Source organism: Coffea arabica, chromosome 4c (assembly GCF_036785885.1).
Source record: "Coffea arabica cultivar ET-39 chromosome 4c, Coffea Arabica ET-39 HiFi, whole genome shotgun sequence".
Taxonomy (NCBI): Eukaryota; Viridiplantae; Streptophyta; class Magnoliopsida; order Gentianales; family Rubiaceae; genus Coffea; species Coffea arabica.
Genome location: NC_092316.1, coordinates 2,833,679 through 2,852,077, shown reverse-complemented (window position 1 = coordinate 2,852,077; position 18,399 = coordinate 2,833,679). Strand labels below are relative to the sequence as shown.

The window sequence follows — 18,399 nt, the reverse complement described above, 5'->3', positions numbered from 1 at the left end:
ATGAATACTCGGGACAGGTTAATGTCATCTAATTTTATGGAAAGCTTTATTCACTAATATTTCTGCCTTGTCCTTTTCCCTCAGTTACTTCTTGACGTCACTAGCATGTTGTCTCACTCATAAATCGGAGTTAAAGAGTAATTATTCGGAATGGAAAAGCAAATATTTTTCTTTAAAAAAAACATTTATCTTTTTTTTTTTTAAGAAAAACAATTAATCCCAGACAAAGTTGTTTGAGAGATGCTCTGGATTCTAATTCAGTTCGTTAAACAAACATCAATACCTGGTTTCGCCTTTGGCAAGCATGTAATTATAAAACTCTTTTGCTGCCCTTGGTTGTTTTCTATTTTTTGGTATACAAAAATGTAGGAGGAGAGAAAATTCCATTTCAACGCCGCAAGCACCATGAACTTGATGATTTGGTTGGGTAATTCTAGTTGCCGTGATGGTCGATTAATTTCATTTTGGCATGGCTTACTTTAGAAGAACCATCTACCAATCTTGACTAGGGTACAAAAGAAGTGTTGCATAGCCAGAGACTCGATGAAAAAAAAAAAGAGGATTATTATAATTTATTTATTATAAGCGAAAGAGGGAACGGACACGACAACTAAGCACCCTCAACAAAATCAATCTCCAATTAGTTTTATTATAAGATATTCCTTTCGAGTTCGAAGATTACAACTTTTTAAGGAATCAGAATCAAGTTCGATGATCGCTGAGGCAGACAAAAATACAGAGTCGGCTGTCTTTAAAGGGTTTGTTTGGACAGAATATTAGGTGAAATAATTACTGTAACACTTTTTATGATGTGATATATGTGAGATAAAATGATGATTGAAAATATAAAAATATGAATTAGTAAATAAATTTATGATGCAAGTGAAATATTATTTGAAATAATTTTATTATTCAAGGTGAGATGGGAAATATTTGAAATAATTTTATTATTCCGACTATTTTTCTGACTAAATTAATCAGTCTCCCGTTTGGAAAGGGAAGGAAAACTCAAGAAGAAGAAGAAGAAGAAAAAAAAAAAAAGAGGCCTACTTTTCCCCACTGTAAATCTAAACAATCACACCAGGGATCTTCTAAAACAACCACGTGCATGATGTGAAGAGCTAGAAGCCAGCTTAATGGCACTATTTTATTTATGATCAAGAATCTTCCAAGAGATGTGGGTCTATTATTTTGACCGTTGAAATTATCCGAAAGGCAAAGGAAGGAGCCTGGGTCACTGGTCAACAATGATGTTCCCATTTTCCACGCACACAGGAGAAAAATATTTGATCCAAATTCCCCCCCGCCTAATTCATGTATTCTAGAAATGGGTACATTTCAAGATATACGAGCCGCCGGTCTTCGTTCAACTTAACAATTTAACAACCTCACAAGTTAACAACTCTATAAATACTCTCCAACTCAATCCCCCTTCAAAACATTACGTTCTTTCTTCGTCTCCCAACTCTTTCTCAAAGTGTAATTGCACGCCTTCTGCAGCTAGGGGCGTACTTTGAACTAACAGCTGCAAAAAAAAAAAAAAAAAAAAAAAGAAAGAGAGAGAAAGAAAGAGACTAGGAACTGAGTAGTCATCCCTTTTGATCAAGGCGGCTGAATTGCTAAGATTTTGATTCAAGCCTGCCAAATTTCGAGGATTCTCGAGCTGTTTTTGAAGACGTTTTACTGGGCTACTGTTGCATATTGTGAGCTCTTGGGATCAGAATGGAGATAGGACCGAGCGGTAGTTTAAGAGGTAGTTTAAGAGCTAACAGCTCAGCCTTGTGGAGGAATACTGGCCTGGAAGTGTTTTCACGTTCATCGCGAGACGAAGATGATGAAGACGCTCTGAAATGGGCTTCCCTTGAAAAGCTACCAACCTTTGATAGACTGAGAAAAGGGCTGCTCTTTGGATCACGAGGTGAAGTCAATGAAGTGGATGTAGAGAACTTTGGATTTCAAGAAAGAAAAACTCTCATTGAGAGGCTCATCAAGGTTGCAGAAGAGGATAATGAGAAGTTCTTGATGAAACTGAGGAACAGAATTGATAGGTACTACCACTTCTGCTGATTGCTCTCTTCACTTTGTATCTTTCAACAAATAAATCAACCAAAAATTTGATCTTTTAAATGATGGATTTTTTTGGTTTTCGCTGTGGTATAACTTTAGAGTTGGAATCGATTTGCCTACAATTGAAGTAAGATATGAGCATCTAAATGTTGAGGCAGAAGCTTATGTAGGAAGTAGTGCTCTGCCTACCTTCCTTAACTTCGCTACCAATATGATAGAGGTAAATCTTGTTATTCATCACCTGCTTTTCTGTTATATGAAACATATTGTTTTAGACTATTTGTACCTTCAAGCATGCAACGGATGCTTTGATCTAACTTGTCTGTTTCCCCGCTCTTCCTTTTTTTCTTTTACCTTTTCAAAAGGGGGTCTTGAACAATCTTCATATACTTCCAAGCAGAAAGAAGAATATTAAAATACTTCGCGATGTCAGTGGAATTATCAAGCCTTCAAGGTAAGAAAGCAGATTACTAATGAAATCAAACATGGCCAGTTCAGGGGTTTTATATCTGTATGTGACTTCAATATTTGAAGATAGTTGTCTCTTGTCTCAACTCTTTTATCTTGTTTTTGCAGACTGACATTACTATTAGGTCCTCCAGGGTCTGGAAAGACAACACTTTTGATGGCTTTGGCTGGAAAGCTTGACCCCGATTTGAAGGTAAATCTACAGCAACTACACTGCTGGAATTAACGTCCGATATGAAGCTAGGAATCGCGTTTCTTAATTGAAAGCACTAAGGTCTTTTCTTTTTTCACACCAGTCTTCTGGAAGGATTACTTACAATGGGCACGGCATGAATGAATTTGTACCCCAAAGAACTGCTGCATATGTTAGTCAACATGATCTCCATATTGGAGAAATGACTGTGAGAGAAACTCTAGCATTTTCTGCCAGGTGCCAAGGCGTTGGATCTCGTTATGGTTAGTCAGGAGATTACTCTTTACTTCTTGCTCTTTTATGTCCTTTTATGTTTACTTGGTGATTAAGTATATTCATTGTTCTTAAAAAAAAAATTGCAGAGATGTTGGCGGAGTTGTCAAGAAGAGAAAAAGCAGCAAACATCAAGCCTGATCCCGATATTGATATATACATGAAGGTCAGAAAGAAATAACACTAGTCATAGTTGAACTAATCTAGTTAAACTAATCAGCAAAGCAATTTTAGTTTGTCCATTTAGTGATTCACATATTCTATTTGGTTATTCCAGTCTGCGGCTACTGAAGGCCAAGAAGCAACTGTTGTCACAGATTATGTTCTTCGGGTACCATATCTCGTTAGATTCCTCTTAGTCTTACAACAGCATGAAACTGCAAAATAAGTACTCATTTTTTCATTGTTGTGCAGATTTTGGGACTGGAAATTTGCGCAGACACTCTGGTGGGAGATGAAATGCTGAGAGGAATCTCTGGAGGACAAAAGAAGCGTGTGACAACAGGTAAAAACTGAACCATACGTCTAATAAACCAGAGCAAGCCCTGTTTAGACTTTACAGCCCTAAACTTAGCTGATGGTTTACTTAAAATTTCAGGTGAAATGCTTGTTGGACCGACAAATGCACTATTCATGGATGAGATATCAACTGGATTAGATAGTTCTACTACTTTCCAGATTGTGAATTCCCTCAGACAATATGTGCATATTATGAAGGGAACTGCGTTCATTTCACTCCTGCAGCCGGCTCCTGAGACATATGACCTCTTCGATGATATTGTCCTCTTATCCGATGGCCTGATTGTTTACCAGGGCCCCCGAGAAAATGTTCTTGAATTTTTTGAATCTATGGGTTTCCGATGCCCGGACAGAAAAGGAGTTGCTGATTTTTTGCAAGAAGTATGCTTTTATTGTAAAATAAACATTTATAATAACATCGATTTTTGAGTCCCCTTATCCAGTTATAACATAAAATTACATAATTGTGCAGGTTACATCAAAGAAAGATCAGCGGCAGTACTGGGCACGTAGAGACGAACCCTACAGATATATAGCCGCGACTGAATTTGCCGAGTCATTCCAATCATTCCATGTTGGAAGGACACTATCAAATGAACTTGCAACACCGTTTGATAAGAGCAAAAGTCATCCAGCCGCTTTGACTACCCAAACCTATGGTGTTAACAATAAAGAGATTTTTAAAGCCAACTCCGCTAGAGAACTCTTGCTTATAAAGAGAAACTCCTTTATCTACATTTTCAAACTCTCTCAGCTAATCATAATGGGCCTAATCGGAATGACAGTGTTCTTTAGGACTAAAATGCCAAGAAGAGATGTTGCTGATGGAGGAATATATCTTGGTGCTCTATTTTTCGTGGTCGTTCAGGTCATGTTTAATGGAATGGCCGAACTGGCGATGACAATTCTCAAGCTTCCGGTCTTCTTCAAGCAAAGGGACTTCCGGTTTTTCCCGGCATGGTCATATGCTCTGCCCACATGGATTCTCAAGATACCAATCACTTTTCTTGAAGTTGCTGTTTGGGTAGGTTTGACCTACTTTGTCATTGGATTTGATCCAAGCCCTGCGAGGTAAACTACCTAAGTAACTTTGCTGTAAGCTATCAAACTAACTTTGCTCAGTAACTTTTATTGTAAAGGTCCGCATTTTTCATATCTGGTACGTTTGCTGCAGGTTTTTCAAACACTACCTGATACTGGTCGCTATAAATCAGGTAGCATCAGCATTGTTTAGATTCATTGGGGCAGCTTCCAGGAACATGATTGTGGCTAACACATTTGGGACATTCGCATTGATGCTGCTTTTTGCATTGGGTGGATTTGTCTTATCAAGAGGTAATGCTCCGAATTCAAAGTCAAATCTCTGTTCTCCTCATAAACAGTAAAAGTGACTGATATTTGCTTTTGTTTTTCTTATTTTATGGAATGATGCAGATCAAGTGAAGAAATGGTGGTTGTGGGGTTACTGGTCCTCACCATTGATGTATGCACAGAATGCAATTCTTGTTAACGAATTTACGGGAAAGCACTGGAGACAAGTAAATTACTATGCTCAGCAATTGCATGGTTCCTGAATTTCTGAATCTGGGATTTGGACTAACTTCTTATTATATTCTGTACTCGCATAGATTGTGCCAAATACAACTGAAACATTGGGAACTCAAGTCTTGAAATCGAAAGGATTCTTCCCTCAATCATACTGGTACTGGATCGGACTTGCAGCGTGTGGTGGATTCATTCTCCTGTTAAATTTCTTCTATACCCTCGCTCTCACTTATCTTCAGCGTGAGTATCATTTTTGTTTAGTAAGTTGAAATCATTTGAAGGTCAGGTACTAATAATTAGACAAAACTTTTGCAGCACTCGGGAAGCCTCAAGCTGTTCTACCAGAAGAAAGTGAAAACACTGAAAATTCTGGCCAAAGAGATGGCTCCGTAGGTAAGTTGCATAGGGATGTAATGATGCCTATGGATGCAATGATGCCTCTACCTTGTGTGGTTTCTAAAGGTTTACTTTTACGTGGGCAGATGCCAACACTGAGTCCAATGAGAATCAGAGAAGAGGAATGATTCTTCCATTTGAACCGCATTCAATTACCTTTGACGACATAAGATACTCAGTTGACATGCCACAGGTACTTGGACAAGTTACAAGTTCAAACTTTCCGAGAGGAATCCTGTGTTGATGATTTATAAGCAGCTACTGCTACTGCTAATAATTAGTCATTGAAGTACCCATCTCTGAAATACCTGCTTAATTCTTTCAATGACCTGCAGGCAATGAAAGATCAGGGTGCTGTTGAAGATAAACTCATGCTTCTCAAGGGGATTAGTGGAGCGTTTAGGCCTGGTGTTCTAACTGCTTTAATGGGTGTTAGTGGAGCCGGTAAAACAACTTTGATGGATGTGCTGGCTGGTAGAAAAACTGGCGGATATATTGAAGGAAACGTTACAATCTCTGGGTACCCAAAGAATCAGGAGACCTTTGCTCGGATATCTGGATACTGCGAGCAGAATGACATCCACTCTCCTCACGTTACTGTTTATGAGTCTCTAGTTTACTCAGCTTGGCTGCGTCTGCCCGCAGAAGTTGATGCTAAAACCAGAATGGTTTGTATCCCTCAATCTGATTTTGTTTAACAATCAAAATGTTGACAAATTTATGAAACCTTGCTAATATGCGTCTCCTTTATCAAGTATCTTATGTGCATATCCATGTTACTAATATCTGCAGATGTTCGTTGATGAAGTTATGGAACTTGTGGAACTTAATTCATTGAGAGATGGACTTGTGGGGCTCCCAGGGGTCAACGGTCTTTCAACTGAGCAGCGCAAGAGGCTTACTATTGCTGTTGAACTTGTGGCTAACCCCTCAATCATATTCATGGACGAGCCAACTTCAGGTCTTGATGCAAGAGCTGCTGCAATTGTGATGAGAACTGTGAGAAATACTGTAGACACTGGAAGAACTGTTGTATGCACCATTCATCAGCCAAGCATTGACATATTTGAAGCTTTCGATGAGGTAATGATCTGTTCAGAACCTTGAGTACTTTTTAGTTTTCGAATTAATGAGAACTACTAAAACTGGACATGGTTCTGCAGTTATTCCTTCTGAAGCGAGGAGGCCAAGAAATATATGTCGGGCCGCTTGGCCACAATTCCATCGAATTGATTAAGTACTTTGAGGTAAGTTTCTGATTAACATGTAATACTTGAAAAGCTTCTTTTCCAAATTAGAACCCTACATATTCATTTTTCTTTCAAATTCAGGCAATTGATGGAGTCAGCAAAATCAAAGATGGTTACAACCCAGCAACCTGGATGTTGGAAGTTACTGCTTCAGCACAAGAACTTATGTTGGGAGCCGATTTTGCTGAGATCTATAAAAACTCTGATTTATACAGGTCAGTTTAGTTATTTAACAGTCAATTTCTGCCTCTAAATCAGATGATGCTACTTTGGGCCGCCAATATTCAATGACAGAATACACCATCAATCTAGTATGCACTTCTTTACTTTGTATATGTTGCAAATTCCAGGAGGAACAAAGCACTCATTCATGAATTAGATAGCCCTCGCCCTGGTACAAAAGACCTCTACTTCCCTACCAAGTACTCTCAGGCGTTCCCTGTGCAATGCATGGCTTGCTTCTGGAAACAACGCATATCATACTGGCGCAATCCACCTTATACAGCCGTGAGATTTTTATTCACCTCCTTCATTGCTCTGTCATTTGGGACAATCTTCTGGAAGCTGGGTAAAAGAAAGTAAGTTAACAAGCGCTTCACATTATGTGGCCTGAAAAACAACCTGTGAAGCATGATTTCGACACAAGTTCCATTGACTAAACGTATTGGCTTGTTGTAACGCAGGGAGACTTCACAAGATCTTATCAATGCCATGGGTTCAATGTATGCTGCTGTTCTCTTCCTGGGGGTGCAAAACTCCTCAGCAGTGCAACCTGTGGTGGCTATAGAACGGACGGTATTCTACAGAGAGAGAGCAGCTGGAATGTATTCTGCCTTGCCATATGCTTTTGCACAGGTGAGCCGATTTCCTGAATATCAGACGTTGCATGGCACTTCACGAGCGTAGTCTCTTTTTTTTTTTTTTGTTCTGACAAATTGTTTTGCTGTCTCCAGGTTGGAATTGAGATTTTATACATCCTTAAACAAGCTGTATTCTATTCTCTCATTACCTACGCTATGATTGGATTTGAATGGACCGCCGCGAAATTCTTTTGGTACTTGTTTTTCATGTACTTCACATTACTGTACTTCACCTTCTATGGCATGATGGTTGTGTCTGTCACTCCCAATCACAACATTTCTGCCGTCGTCGCATCTGCCTTTTATGCTGGATGGAATCTCTTTTCTGGATTCCTCATCCCCCGACCGGTAAGTTGTGCAAATATCATCATCATTTCTTTCCATTGTAGTCACGCATGCAAAGCAAATCAAGAAATCTTAATCTCTCTCTTTCTTTTTAATAATTCTGAATTTCTTGTCAAACAACAGAGGATTCCTATTTGGTGGAGATGGTATTACTGGGGATGTCCCGTGGCCTGGAGCTTGTATGGCCTATTTGTATCCCAATGGGGAGATCTGTCTGATCGTCTTCAAGACAACGGCGAATTAATTAAAGATCACCTGAGAAGTTACTTTGGTTACAAACATGACTTTCTTCCAGCTGTTGCTGGTGTAGTTGTCGGATTGCCAGTAATTTTTGCCCTCATATTTGCCTACGGCATTAAAACTTTCAACTTCCAGAGGAGATAAAAGACGCAGTCATAACAAAATTGCGGAAGCGAAGCTGGGTTTATCATCATTCATCTCCTGAGCAAGACACTTGGAAGCATAAAAAATGTTTGTGTATAGATTTGCTTGAATGCTCAACCCTCAATTGAAAAAGGGCTGGGCGTTTTGAAGCATTATCTACTCCACTCCACTCGGTGGATATACATAGATATATATATATATATATATATATATATATATAGAGTGTGTGATATATGTTATTCATTTATTTGTAAACGATCAAGCTTAGTTTAAGGTAATAATAAGTGGCAGTCAGCTATTTTGCATAAAAGCTTTGTCTTTTCCAAGCTCAATTATCATTCTGAGCTCTGACACACAGAAGATCTTGTTTTTATTATTCTAAAATTATTTTATCTTTCTATGTCAATGCTCCATGCAAAGTAAACAAGTTAACGGTAGCATGATCAACCCACATACACAAAACAAATATTGCTTGTACTTTCCCTGCTTAGAGACTCGTTATCTGAGAATGGTCTTCGGGCTAAAGCAGACTCATTTGAAAACTTAGGAGTTGCTGAAATAAAATATGGTCGCAATATTTAGGTTCCCTTATTGTCCTCACAAAAAAATCTCAAAACACCACCTCAATTTTGCTGTTACTAGTCACACGACATTCATCGGCTACAACTTTTCTTCACAAGCCACCTTTTCCTGTTTCATTTCCATGCAAATTTTGAATAAGAATAAGAAGGCAATTTTAGCAGACACCAGCAATGTACTAGTCGTATTAGTTAGGTTTGAATTTAAGAAATGGACCTCCCCAATTAATAAGATCTATGGGTCCTCCATTCATTTGACTGTTGAATATTCCGATATTAGAATCGTAGAAGGTCTTCCAATCTTTTTGGCTGCTGTGCTGTTATCTTGGAGTTGGTCCTCTCAATAGAAAATCCCACAAGCGTCCTCTTTTCTTTTCTTTGACTAGTTTGATTTGATTTCTAGAGAATAAATTCTCTTTTTTTTTTTTTCCTTTCTTTGACTAGTTCGAATTAGATTGATGGGTCTATTTTGGCAGCTCTGTTTTGAAGGTATAGAAAGTCTTAGACTACGTTTGATAAAATTGAAATCTAAAATCTGAAATATGATCCATTAAGTTATTGAATTGCTAAACATTAAATCTAATGCATTCAAATGCATATCACATTCAGTGATAAGTGAATAGTTTATCACTTGATTTTGAAAACAAGTTTGGTTTAGAAAATTCAGTGCCACTTAATTAATTCAGATGCTCAATTTTTTTGTTATCAAATGGTCTGAATATATTAATATATGAATTCATTAAATTTAGGTGCTAAATTGGATTATCAAATAAGACCTTAGTTGTTTACGGTAACACTATTAAACGCTCATAAATTAAAAAATACCAATAAACTTACAATATTAGATTTTTTTTTTGGAAAAATAAATAGTTTTGAACAAATATTAATTTTTTTCCTAAGACAAACACAAAAAAACACGCACAGTCAAATGGATTCTGATAATTTACTCTAAACAATTCAATTCACAATGAATAAATTTTTTTAATTTTTTTGGGAGAACAATTTGGATTTGCTTAGGAGATCCGGCGAGGCTTGTCAACAGTCCGGGTCGGACTCCGGATTGGATCCATCAAATTATTCCGGGTACGGGTAAGGATTTAATTCTATTACCCGGATCCCTTTTGTTAACAAAAAAAGAGTCGGATACGGAATATAATAGTCGGTGATGTATTTGAGTAAGGTCAATTTGATTTCTTTTCTTATTTAATTTTTTTCTATTAGTTAGAAATTAATTTACAAATATTTTTTTTCTCATTTTTGTTAGAAATTTGGATAGATTTTTTTTAGGTAGAACTGACCCGAATCCGAGATCCGTCGGATTCGGATCCGATATAGTATGCTGGGTCGGGGTTCGGACCGGACCCAGCCCGTTGACAGGCCTAGAGCTGGGTTGACCTACGCTAAGGATTAATATTTGAGGCTGCCTGCTTGAAAATGGTAACCAAAATGGGCCGAAGGTGAAACAAAATTGGTCATGTGTTGCGGTGTGTTAGTCGGGGCTTTTAAATCCCGTGTTCTGGCCTCTACTGGTTGTCCACGTCGACAAACCCATAACTATCCCTGCAAAATAGATGAATTCAAATGTCTGACTCAACTTAGTTGCCAACTCTGGGCAATTAACGGGCTCGGACAGCAAATCCGTTTTGATGTTCATGACTTACATGTACCTCCACAAATAGGTTTATATCAACTTGATTTGATTTGATAACTCAATTCAGTATTTAAATTTAATGAATTCAAATATTAATATATTTAGATGAATTTCATAATTTTAAAAAAATAGAACATCTAAATTAATTAAATAGCACTGAAATTTCTAAACAAAACTTGTTTTAAAAAATTAGTACGCTCAAATGTATCATGTTTAATACTTAACAAATTAGCAACTTAATGTATACATACTTTAAATTTCAATTTTTAGACTTTAGTTTTATTAATGCACCTAGTATCCGTAGTGTAAACACATAGAGTCGTCGTGTCAAATTTAGATTTTAAATTATTTATTATACGTTCAATGATAATATTGAACACATGGTCAGCATAACAAAAGATAAATCCTAAATAATTATTAACAATTGATATCACCCAAACTCTACCAACATGTCTAGCTAAATATAGGGTTGAGAGTACGGGAGCTACTCTCCGGTCCTTACAAACTATGAAATTGGAAAGGAGATTTTTTAAGATTAGAAAGGAAGGAAACCCTACCTACAGAAATCACGATCATGAATCCTGAATAAATATATCGCAATGAACCAAACAAATATTTTGAGGACCCACCATCAAAATTATTCAAAAAGATTAGAAAGATTCAGGTAAACCTGTTGCTTCGAAGCCATTGAAGATTAGACCCTTTCTCGAAAAAGGTGAATAAATTTGTTAAATACAAGGGAATAAGATAAGTGTGTGTGTTTATAGTTACAAAGATGGTGTGCCTATTAAAGACGCTCTGTGCATTTCAAATACAACTGTTATGAAGCCAAAGAGTGGTGGAGCATTGGATCATTTACAGTTGTGACTCGCTTACTGCTGAAACAGCCAGCCAAACAGGTTATGATTATTACGAGGAGAGTTTCTTCTTCATTTGTTTTTTTTTTAATAACAATTTTCTCATTACATTGGGGTCCCTCATGGCCCATCGGATTGCAATTCCACTCCATGACGGCCATGACACCTCACGGCCGTAACGTTGCTGTGAGCTGATTGGCAGTAGTGCTTAGCCATTAGCATAGACCAAAGATTTTCCTTTGCCATTTCTAAAACTAGGAAAACTCCGAGCAAAGCCAGCTACCTGTAACAGGATACTCGATTCTTTTCATGGGTTCTGTAACAAGGCAAATCCAGCTTCCTGTTCTAGATTTCACCGGGGAAACCTTGAATACCAGTTCTACTCGTTGGCCATCGACACGGGAAGAAGTGGTTCGAGCGCTGGAAGAGTATGGCTGCTTCATAGCGAACTACGACAAGGTTTCCTTGGAACTTCACCAGGCCATCTTTCTTGCATCCCAGGAGTTGTTTGAACTCCCGACGGAAACCAAAGTCCTCAACACTTCTGATTCGCCTTCTCATGGCTATATGGCACACCGTAGAATTCCTTTGCTCGAAGCTTTGGGCATCGAAAATGCCACCACTGTTGACGGAGTTCAAAGATTCACCAACGTGTTATGGCCCAATGGAAACAATCATTTTAGGTGTGTACTCCTTTATAAGTGTGTGAATGCGTGCGCGCGCGTGTGTGTTCTGCTATCAGTTAATCAGTGGAGTGGTTACTTCGCTTGACATGTTGAATTGCTAGTGCTTTTTTGAGCTATGATTTCTTGAATGGAACAGTGAAACAGCACTCTCGTACTCAAAGCTTGTTGCTGAACTAAATCATGTGGTGATGAGGATGGTGGCAGAGACTTACGGCGTAGAGAAGGATTGTGAATCACTCCTCGGATCCATTTACTACCTTCTTAGGCTAATCAAGTACAGGGCGCCCCGAGAAGATGAAAGCAATGTCGGTCTTTTCCCTCACGCCGACCAGACCTTCATGTCCATTCTTCATCAAGCACAAGTAAATGGTCTAGAGATCATGACCAAGAATGGCGACTGGATGCTTATTGATTCCTTATCTCCTTCTTCTTTCATTGTCATGGCGGGGGATGTATGTATGGTATGCCACATCCCATTCCTTCATTCGTTCTACAATTTTTTTTTTTCATCATTTAAACCGGTGAGAAGTAAGATTTAAGAAGGGTGGTGGAGGAACGGAAAATTTAAATTCAAAACCTCTAACTCCTGAATCTTAAATTTTCAATCTAAATGTTGTTTTAATTTGGCCTTTCTAGGCATGGACTAATGGCAGGATCGAACCTCCACTTCATCGGGTAACAATGTCCGGGAGTGAAGAAAGATATTCCCTCAGCCTATTTGCATTCATGAGGGACGTGATGGTTCAAGTACCAGAAAAGCTAGTTGATGATGAGCATCCGTTGCAGTACAAGCCATTCGATCCCTTCAAGTATCTTCTATTCTGCGTGACAGAGGAGGGGCAAAAATCCAAGTGTCAAATTAAATCCTACTGTGGAGTCTGATGATCCTAATTACAAGTATTTTGTTGCAAAGCATCCAATGATTGTGCTTTTTCTATGAATTTCTATGTCGTTTTCTAGAATTATGATGTTAGCTGGCGGTGCAGTGAGTGGAAATAAAGTCCTCTGATTGGATTGAAAATTGAAATTTGAACGTGGAATACTGAGTAGAGTGTGGACTAAGGGTCTGTTTGAATGGACATTTTTCATTTTCTGGTGTTCCTCGTGGTCAAAAGGCACAGTTATTGCACTGAACCTTTCGTGTCTCGCGGAGTAATTAAAGGATGTCGAATCAAAGCAAGTCAGTGGACAGCATCTCCTAAAGTCCAACTTGTTTGGCAGTTCTAATTTCTGATGTAACTTCACGGTCTTCGTAGTACTGGCCATGACTCTTTGCCCTTTGGTTTTAAAGTGCACTTTCAAATCCTTCTAGTGTATAAGCATGAGTCGTGATCAAAGAGAGATTTTAAATTTCAATTGCATAAATTGGGGTATTTTCGAAATACAGAATAATATGGAGTTTATTTTTTAGCTTTTGGTACAAACCATGGTGATATGTTTATAAAAATCTAGTTATATTTGTGCATTTAAAGCGTATATTTGTGAAGACATTTGGATATTTTTGGTACGTGGGATTATTTTATAATCGTTTTTGCATCAGGTACAAGTCATATAAGCTTATATATTGGTGTAATTACTTAAATGGTGTGACAAGCACATTTACTTGAAGTGTGGTATTTATTGTGCAATTGAAATGAATACACATTGAAAACATATTCAATTGTTTTTGCTACCTTTATACTTTGCATTCCAAAATGGTTTTCAAGCTAAACTATTTTTGGTGGTTCAACTTGAAGTGAGTTTTGTTCCTTAATTTTGTTGTTTACTTGGATGGGTTTGGTGATGTGTAGTGTTGGGTGACTACTTCCATAACAAATTTTGAAAATCTAGTTGTGTAATTTAACTGTAATATTATGATTTTTTCACAAATTTTGTTGGTCTGTATAATTTGAATGGTGTGTTTATGATGTAATATGTTTGGAGCAACTACAAAAAAAGTTTTCCGAGAGGTATCTGGAATAAGGTAAGCTAAAAAAAAACATCTTAATTAGTTTAGTTACGGTGTATTTTTTACTGCATGTAGTGAGTGATTTATAGATAGAATTCATTTTGATAGTAATTTGTTAGTGAAGCATTGTAAATTGGTAGGTTACATGATATACTACTGATTTGAGTTTGAATTGTTTAACCACTAATTAATTAATAGAATAAACAGCTTCTAAACTATTCATATTGATAGTGTTTCACATATACCTTCTAATTAAGCACAGGTAATAGAAATAGTTTGATTTCCTTATGCAGCGATGAATTTGTAGAAACTCTTTCAAGCAAACAACTTCAATAAGTACTTTTTTTTTATATTATAGAACAATAATGAATGCTTTCTTATACAAATAAACAAACCTAAAATTGCTGAAAAAAAACTAAAAAGATGAACCAAAAAGATGCGAAACAAAACCTCACACTATATAAGAATAAGTGTGGCTTTGAATTTTAACCCCAAGAACATATATATAACTAATGAAATTACTTATAATCCATGAAACATAAATTGAATAATAATCTGAAAAAAGGGAAACTTAAATGACTTTCCTTATTGATCAACATGTTGATTAACATTTTAACCTTAAAAATAGACATATAGCTAATGAAATTACCTATAATTTGTGAAATGAAAGTTGAATAATAATCTAAAGAAATGAAAACTTAAATGGTTTTTGCAGACAATCTATTATTGAAACATGTGCTATGAAATATTATCATTTAGTATGATATTCCACTTTCATCTTTATTTACTTACTCTCCTACCAGTTTAAATACTTTCGAAGATCCACAATATAACAACACAATCACCAACAAATACCTATCTTAAAATTCTCTTTAATTAATTACAAACACCAAACACCTGCATGATGCGCGGGCACTCCCTCCCTTGTTATAGAAACAAAAATGGATTAAACTTGTGAAGATGTTTAGAAATATCGCAGAAGAAATTGCTGGGTCCAAGAAGCAGAAGAATAAAACTAACTTGCAAGATCTGTGGACCTAGAAGCTGAAATGGGTTTGAGGTTAGTCCTAGGCCTGTCCAACATCAAATAAAATTAGAAAACTTCTGGAATGTGTCCGCGATTGGCCGCCTATCATGCAATTCTTCTTAAGCCCACTGAGCCACGTCAGAATGACCTTTTATAGGTTGAAAATCCAGTACGAAGCAAGCAGCTTGTTCATTTCGGACCAGCCTTCTCGCGTGATATCGGGCCCAGTTGATGAACGGACTCGGCTTTGGAAAAGCAGACTTGGATGGATGCGCCTATCTGTGAATGGAAGAAACTTGAACCCATGAAAGCCATAAAATTTTTGGTCGTCATTTCCTTTTTTTTTTTCCTATTAAACAAAACAAGGATAGAAATTTTTTTTTTTTTTTTTTTTTGGATTTTAGGATTATGCCCTCCAAGAAATTCATGAAATAAGCATAATTTCCATTATCTTCCTACAATTACATGGTATCTTCCAAAATTTTCTTTTTTAATGTAATTTTACGGTTGTTCTAAATATATATGATGTACTACTTTGATAGTGCGTGACACTTTAAAATGAGTTAAATGTTGAAATTAGGCTAAATTTTGACAAATTCAAACATTATTGCCGATCTCTAGGCACAGCAATTGTGTAGGAGCAAACCAAGATTTGACAGGCCATGGCCCTTTCTTTTTTTCATGGGCGAATAATAAACTTTTATTAGAAAAAGCAATATGCAGTCACAAAGCAGTAAAACTGCTGCACTATAATCTGATTCAAAGGAAAGACGTCAGGAGCAAAATTCCATTCTAACTAAACTCCTAATTTACCCAATATTCCCAATCATCTGCACAATTGATTGAATGATAGCATCTGCAGCCACAGTGCTTCCACAGAGCAGCCTTCTATTCCTTCCTCTCTCTCCATAGTGTATAAAATATATAATTAGTCACTGCAAAAGCACATTTGCAAACCATATTGATAAAAGAACCATAGTTAATACGTTGATTTCACTATTTAAGTTCTTGAGAACAACCATAAATCCCATATGTAACAAGCAAAAATGCCTTCGAACTCTCCCCAAAACATAAGCTATATATTCACAAAAAGAAAAACAGGTGCTCCGGTGAATCATTTGCATATAGGCGCATGAAGAACATCATCCTTCTGAAACAACTCCCCATCACAATAGCCTGTCATGTTTCTTGCAAACCAACCACACTATAAAAGCATGCCAAGGACTATACTGTTTAAACCATGCCAAATTCAAAACCAAGGCACCTCTGACGTTTTGCTTCAATCAAAGGGCTATGTGGCTTCCAATTGTTAATCTTCGACGAGGTAAATATTTGGAATTTCTGAAAAAAGAAAACTCTAATGCGAATGAATACTCGGGACAGGTTAATGTCATCTAATTTTATGGAAAGCTTTATCCACTAATATTTCTGCCTTGTCCTTTTCCCTTAGTTACTTCTTGATGTCACTAGCATGTTGTCTCACTCATAAATCGGAGTTAAAGAGTAATTATTCGGAATGGAAAAGCAAATATTTTTCTTTAAAAAAAAACATTTATCTTTTTTTTTTTTTTAAGAAAAACAATTAATCACAGACAAAGTTGTTTGAGAGATGCTCTGGATTCTAATTCAGTTCGTTAAACAAACATCAATACCTCACCACCAAAATTATTGACAAGGATAATGGATGTTTTGCATGTTCGAGCCCCTAAGCGATGCTGATTTATCAACCGCTTGTGGATGTACACACTCTCATTGGCATATCAATTATCAAATACAACAATAAAAAAATAGATTCAGATTAATGCAGCAGATTCTGTGTTAAATTTTTTTCTCCACTAAATAAGTCCCTTTTGTACGCTTCCAAAATCGATTTGTATATACTTGAGTGTGTCTCTATATATATATATGTGTGTGTGTGTGTGTATATATATATATATATATATATATATATATATATATGGTTCAAGCAAAGTGGAAATCAGTACCACATGCATCTTAATAAGAAAAGGGGACACATTCAACATTCATTCCCTCCACCAGATGCTTAGCAATATTAGGGTTTTGTTAATGTCCATAATCAAAATATAATTGAAGGAATCTGGATGATTAAAAATCATAGATAGAGCCACCATACTACTTGATAGGTCCTCATTTGTTGATGTTTATTGGTAGAAAATGCCATTTGTTTTCCGACTACAATAATATATAATTGGTGATAAAGCTAGTGGACCATAGAATATTTTTTTTCTTTTTTTTACAAAAGGGACCAAAGATATAATCAGAGTGATTGTGAGCAATTAGCTCATTGTCTCACTCCCAATGCCTGGTCTTGTTTTGTAGTATAAGCCAGCCAGAGTCTAATCATGCAGCAACAACCATAATTGATTTGTTTATATTATTTACACACATTAATTTGTTTATATTATTTATATATTTTTTAATTATTCTTTTATTTCACATACATCACATCATAAAAAAAGTGCTACAGTATTTTTCTTAAAAAATTGTCCCAACTATTTATGATCAAGAATCTTCCAAGATGGGGACCTTAATTAGTTCTGACTCTTCTAAGCAATTGAGCATCAACTTAAATTGCTGGGACCGAATTATGTAAGACATACGGGTCGAAGCAGTGAAATTAATTACTGATGTACCAAGCTAAATAGAACTTTCTTTAGGTGGCCGTCTATTTTGATTAGTGTAAATTAATTGGCAATGCAGATAATGTGTTAAAAAATAACTGAATATTAGAACCGAAACAGTCGACTTGTATACTCTGAAGCCTTATGACTAATGATTTTATAATTGTATTTTTTTCCATCTTGACTTTTATAAGGAAAAAAAGAAAAAAGAGAGAGTGAAAAAAAATCTCTGTACATTTGAGTACAAATATTGTACTGTAACCAAACCATGGCATGCCGTATAGTACTTTGCATTCAATTTATCGAATTATTACCCCAATTTCTATTGAAATACGCTTAATCTCACTACTTCCAATCCAAAGTAAATGAATGTCACTTGCCATTGGTTCCTAATATATATGCACTTTTTAGTGAATGGTCTCATTCATGGTTTAAAGCTAGTTTCCATTTTGCGCGTGTTAGTGACATGCTTTACTTCTAAATGAGCACATATATACTATTTTCGTAAGTCCTTACTGCAATTTGATTAGCACTAAAAGAAACTAGAGCTATGTAATTGACGTTATTTAATGCTCTTTATAAAAAAAGATTGTCGATATTTAAGAATGTTTACGACCATACCTTGGTTTAGTTTAGTAGTCAACTTTCAAGACCCCAAGAATTAGAAGATTTTGATTCAACTCTCGTTATGTGTGAATTTTAGATAATTA

The 18,399-nt window shown here is 36.4% G+C and overlaps 2 protein-coding genes across 2 annotated transcripts; both read left to right on the top strand.

Annotated features, from left to right (window-relative positions):
• Positions 1-1,440: 1,440 nt before the first annotated feature.
• On the top strand, positions 1,441-8,610 carry LOC113742142 (pleiotropic drug resistance protein 1-like). Its single transcript, XM_027269869.2, has 23 exons — positions 1,441-2,048; positions 2,167-2,287; positions 2,433-2,521; positions 2,644-2,728; positions 2,832-2,991; positions 3,091-3,167; positions 3,279-3,332; positions 3,416-3,506; positions 3,600-3,901; positions 3,993-4,591; positions 4,695-4,855; positions 4,955-5,058; positions 5,149-5,305; positions 5,381-5,458; positions 5,548-5,654; positions 5,797-6,129; positions 6,254-6,544; positions 6,625-6,708; positions 6,793-6,926; positions 7,062-7,289; positions 7,395-7,566; positions 7,665-7,919; positions 8,040-8,610. The coding sequence occupies exons 1-23, from the start codon at positions 1,723-1,725 to the stop codon at positions 8,298-8,300; spliced, it is 4,269 nt and encodes a 1,422-aa protein (XP_027125670.2). The 5' UTR covers positions 1,441-1,722; the 3' UTR covers positions 8,301-8,610.
• Positions 8,611-11,508: 2,898 nt separating this feature from the next.
• On the top strand, positions 11,509-13,172 carry LOC140005132 (probable 2-oxoglutarate-dependent dioxygenase AOP1). Its single transcript, XM_072045455.1, has 3 exons — positions 11,509-12,069; positions 12,209-12,533; positions 12,709-13,172. The coding sequence occupies exons 1-3, from the start codon at positions 11,696-11,698 to the stop codon at positions 12,952-12,954; spliced, it is 945 nt and encodes a 314-aa protein (XP_071901556.1). The 5' UTR covers positions 11,509-11,695; the 3' UTR covers positions 12,955-13,172.
• Positions 13,173-18,399: the final 5,227 nt, after the last annotated feature.

Coding starts and splice junctions, on each gene's coding strand:
- LOC113742142 (XM_027269869.2), top strand. CDS start 1,723: ATGGAGATAGGACCGAGCGGTAGTTTAAGAGGTAGTTTAAGAGCTAAC. Junction 6,709..6,792: donor AATTGATTAAGTACTTTGAG/GTAAGTTTCTGA, acceptor TTTCAAATTCAG/GCAATTGATGGAGTCAGCAA. Junction 7,567..7,664: donor TGCCATATGCTTTTGCACAG/GTGAGCCGATTT, acceptor TGCTGTCTCCAG/GTTGGAATTGAGATTTTATA.
- LOC140005132 (XM_072045455.1), top strand. CDS start 11,696: ATGGGTTCTGTAACAAGGCAAATCCAGCTTCCTGTTCTAGATTTCACC. Junction 12,070..12,208: donor AATGGAAACAATCATTTTAG/GTGTGTACTCCT, acceptor TGAATGGAACAG/TGAAACAGCACTCTCGTACT. Junction 12,534..12,708: donor TGGCGGGGGATGTATGTATG/GTATGCCACATC, acceptor TGGCCTTTCTAG/GCATGGACTAATGGCAGGAT.